The sequence below is a fragment of the Curcuma longa genome, chromosome 3, assembly GCF_044706935.1.
Source record: "Curcuma longa cultivar G26 ecotype Majalengka, Jawa Barat chromosome 3, ITB_CL_G26_1.1, whole genome shotgun sequence".
In the NCBI taxonomy this organism is placed as follows: Eukaryota; Viridiplantae; Streptophyta; class Magnoliopsida; order Zingiberales; family Zingiberaceae; genus Curcuma; species Curcuma longa.
Window position 1 is genome coordinate 19,339,914 of NC_133863.1, and position 2,745 is coordinate 19,342,658.

General features: G+C 39.6%; 1 protein-coding gene across 1 annotated transcript; it reads right to left on the bottom strand.

Annotated features, from left to right (window-relative positions):
• Positions 1 to 1,016: 1,016 nt before the first annotated feature.
• On the bottom strand, positions 1,017 to 1,460 carry LOC141823836 (uncharacterized). Its single transcript, XM_074711055.1, has one exon. The coding sequence runs from the start codon at positions 1,458 to 1,460 to the stop codon at positions 1,017 to 1,019; it is 444 nt and encodes a 147-aa protein (XP_074567156.1).
• Between the last annotated feature and the right edge of the window lie 1,285 nt (positions 1,461 to 2,745).

Genomic DNA, 2,745 nt, shown 5'->3' on the forward strand with positions numbered 1-2,745 from the left:
TTTAGCAAGCATAGATGGGCTTGGGATTTTCCCCTAACCCTAGTTTCTTGGACTTGGCCGAAAGTTCTAGAGGCATGGTCCTAGGTTTTGTGCAACATGAAGCATGAATAGCATCATAGTAACTTCACATAACATATCACATACCATAGGGAAATCATAGGCAAGCATAATTGGGTTTTCAATTTTCTTCTAAGCCCTAAACCCTAGGTTGGCCGAAACTTGAAGAGGGAATCCTTACCCTAAGTTTTAAGCAACATAAAAACATGGGTATCATCCTACTAACATTATATAATGCATTATACATCATAAGGAATCATATGCAAGCATGTTTAGAGTTTAAAACTTCTTCCCTAGTCCTATATTCTTCCTTGGCCGAAACCCTAGAAGGGTAGTCCTAGGTTTTTAAGCAATCGAAAACACTCGAAGCAACTTGTACTGCAGGTGAGGGGATTACTTACTTCCTCTCGCTTGGTTTACTACAAGAAAATATACTCTTGGTGGAGAGAAGAGAAGACCTCCGCTCCTAGAATTTCCTTTGCGTATCCTTGCCTTAATAAGGGGATAAGCCCTTGAGGGATTCCCTTGTGAACTTCCTAGGGAGGAACCCTAGACCTTGAACTTTCGAAAATGGAAGAAGAAGAAGGGTTGGTTTCGGTGGAGGAAGAAGAAAATGACTTTTCATTTCCTTGCCTCTTCACTCACTCCTATTTATTCTAAGTGAAGGGATAGAGGTGTCCCTTCGCCTTCCGTGCCCTTATCTACCATTTCCCTTATCTTTCTAATAGTACACCCTTGCTGGGGCTCCTGGTTATCACATGCATCATAAGGATTTGCTACTTGCTTAGAGGTTCGGGGTTCAAACCTTGGCTATGCATCCTTTTTGCTCTATTTTCTTTTATTTTTTGAAAGAGCCCACATAAAAGCCCATTATAATCATGCAAAAATTCTTATAAAATTGCTAGAAATTTTACGGGCGTTATAGTCCCCCATACCTTATAAAAAGTTCATCCTCGAACTTAGAATAGCTCTGGGTATTTTTGTTTCATATCGTCCTCGCGTTCCCAGGTGGCTTCTTCGAACCGTTGACTTTGCCACAGGACCTTCACTAAGGGCACCTCTTTGTTCCTTAGTCTTTTGACTTCTCGGTCTAGTATCTGAATAGGTCGACTTTCATAACTTAGGTCCTCTTGAACTTGCACTGTTTGTGGCTCAATCACTTGGTTTGTACTGGGAATGCACTTCTTGAGCATCGAAACGTGGAACACGTTGTGAATAGCCGACATCTCTTGAGGCAGCTCTAGCTCGTAAGCTACCTTGCCGACTCTCTTCAGGATCGGATACGGTCCCACATAGCGCGGACTCAGCTTACCCTTCTTTCCGAATCTCATCACTCCCTTCATAGGAGCTACTTTGAGGAATATCGAATCTCCGATTTCGAATTCCAACGGCCTACGCTGCATATCTGCATAGTTCTTTTGCCGGCTCTGAGCAGTTTCTTCTTTGGCGGATGTTCTGTATAGCTCGGGTGTTAAAGTTCAAGGCGTCAAATAATTAAAGATGAAGTCAAATCTAGTTTATCATGCAAGAAGATAAAGCAACAATGAAGATCCTTCAATTCATCATGATGAAGTGCATTAAATGCTAGAATATTCAAAAAGATTAAGTGCATTAAATGCATTAAATGCATTAATACATTAATGCATTTAATGCTCCAAAACATGAACGTTGGAGCCACAACATTCAAGAGGCTCATGTAACACACTATAAAATCACTTTGTATGTTTACTTTCAAAATAATGAAAAAGACTTCATGTTTTCTCCTCTTTCTTGCAACAAGCTTTTCATGGGTTCTCCTCCATTTTTGTAATAACCTTTGAAGTTAATACCAAAGCTAAATTTCAACATGGTATCAGAGTAGCAGAGTCTACCTCTTCCGCAACAAAGCTCGCTCCTTCCTCAACTCTTCTCTTTTCTTCTTCTTAGTTCCTCCAACTATATTCATTGGTCCGGATTCATTAAGAGGATCCTAAGTTCCTATAACCTTGAAGATCATATTCTTCAAGATCCTTGATCGAATCTAATACTAGCTTCAAAGAATGGCAGAAGAAAGATAATCAAGTATTTGTTCATCTTCTTCTTTCTCAACCAAGCTCACAAGAGTATGGTTGCTTATTCTCCAAAAGCTTTATGGGATCATCTCTCGGCACTATATGAGCAAACCAACAACATCGGAAGAGTCTTCTAAATGCAAAAGATAAATAGTAGACATGAAGAAAGAGAACATGACTCTTCCACAACTCTTTGGAAAATTTGGTAACTTATGGAGCGAGCTTGAGGTTCTACAACCACCAACCATCGATCCGACAGAAATAATAAAATGACAAAATGAAGACAAGGTTTTTGGTCTTCTTATGACTCTCGGAGACTCATTCTCAACTATGAAACAGGAAATTTTGTGAATGCAAAATCTCCCTACCTATCATGATGTATTGCAAATCATCCAAAGAACTGAGTTAAGCTTGAATATTGAAGAAGCTTCAAACAAAAAAATGGAAGTTCATGGGTTCAAGATTAACGAAGTTCATCCAAAAGAAGTATGCCCCAATTGCAAGAAGAAAGGGCATACAAAGGACAAGTGTTGGTTTCATCATCCTCATTTAAGACCAAAGGCATTTCGAAAGAAGGTACCCATGCAAACATTAAAAGCACAAAGCTTCTATGGAGGAGCATCACCAAACCTCTACA

Excerpts from the sequence above, each read along its gene's own strand:
- LOC141823836 (XM_074711055.1), bottom strand. The coding sequence starts at position 1,460 with ATGCAGCGTAGGCCGTTGGAATTCGAAATCGGAGATTCGATATTCCTC.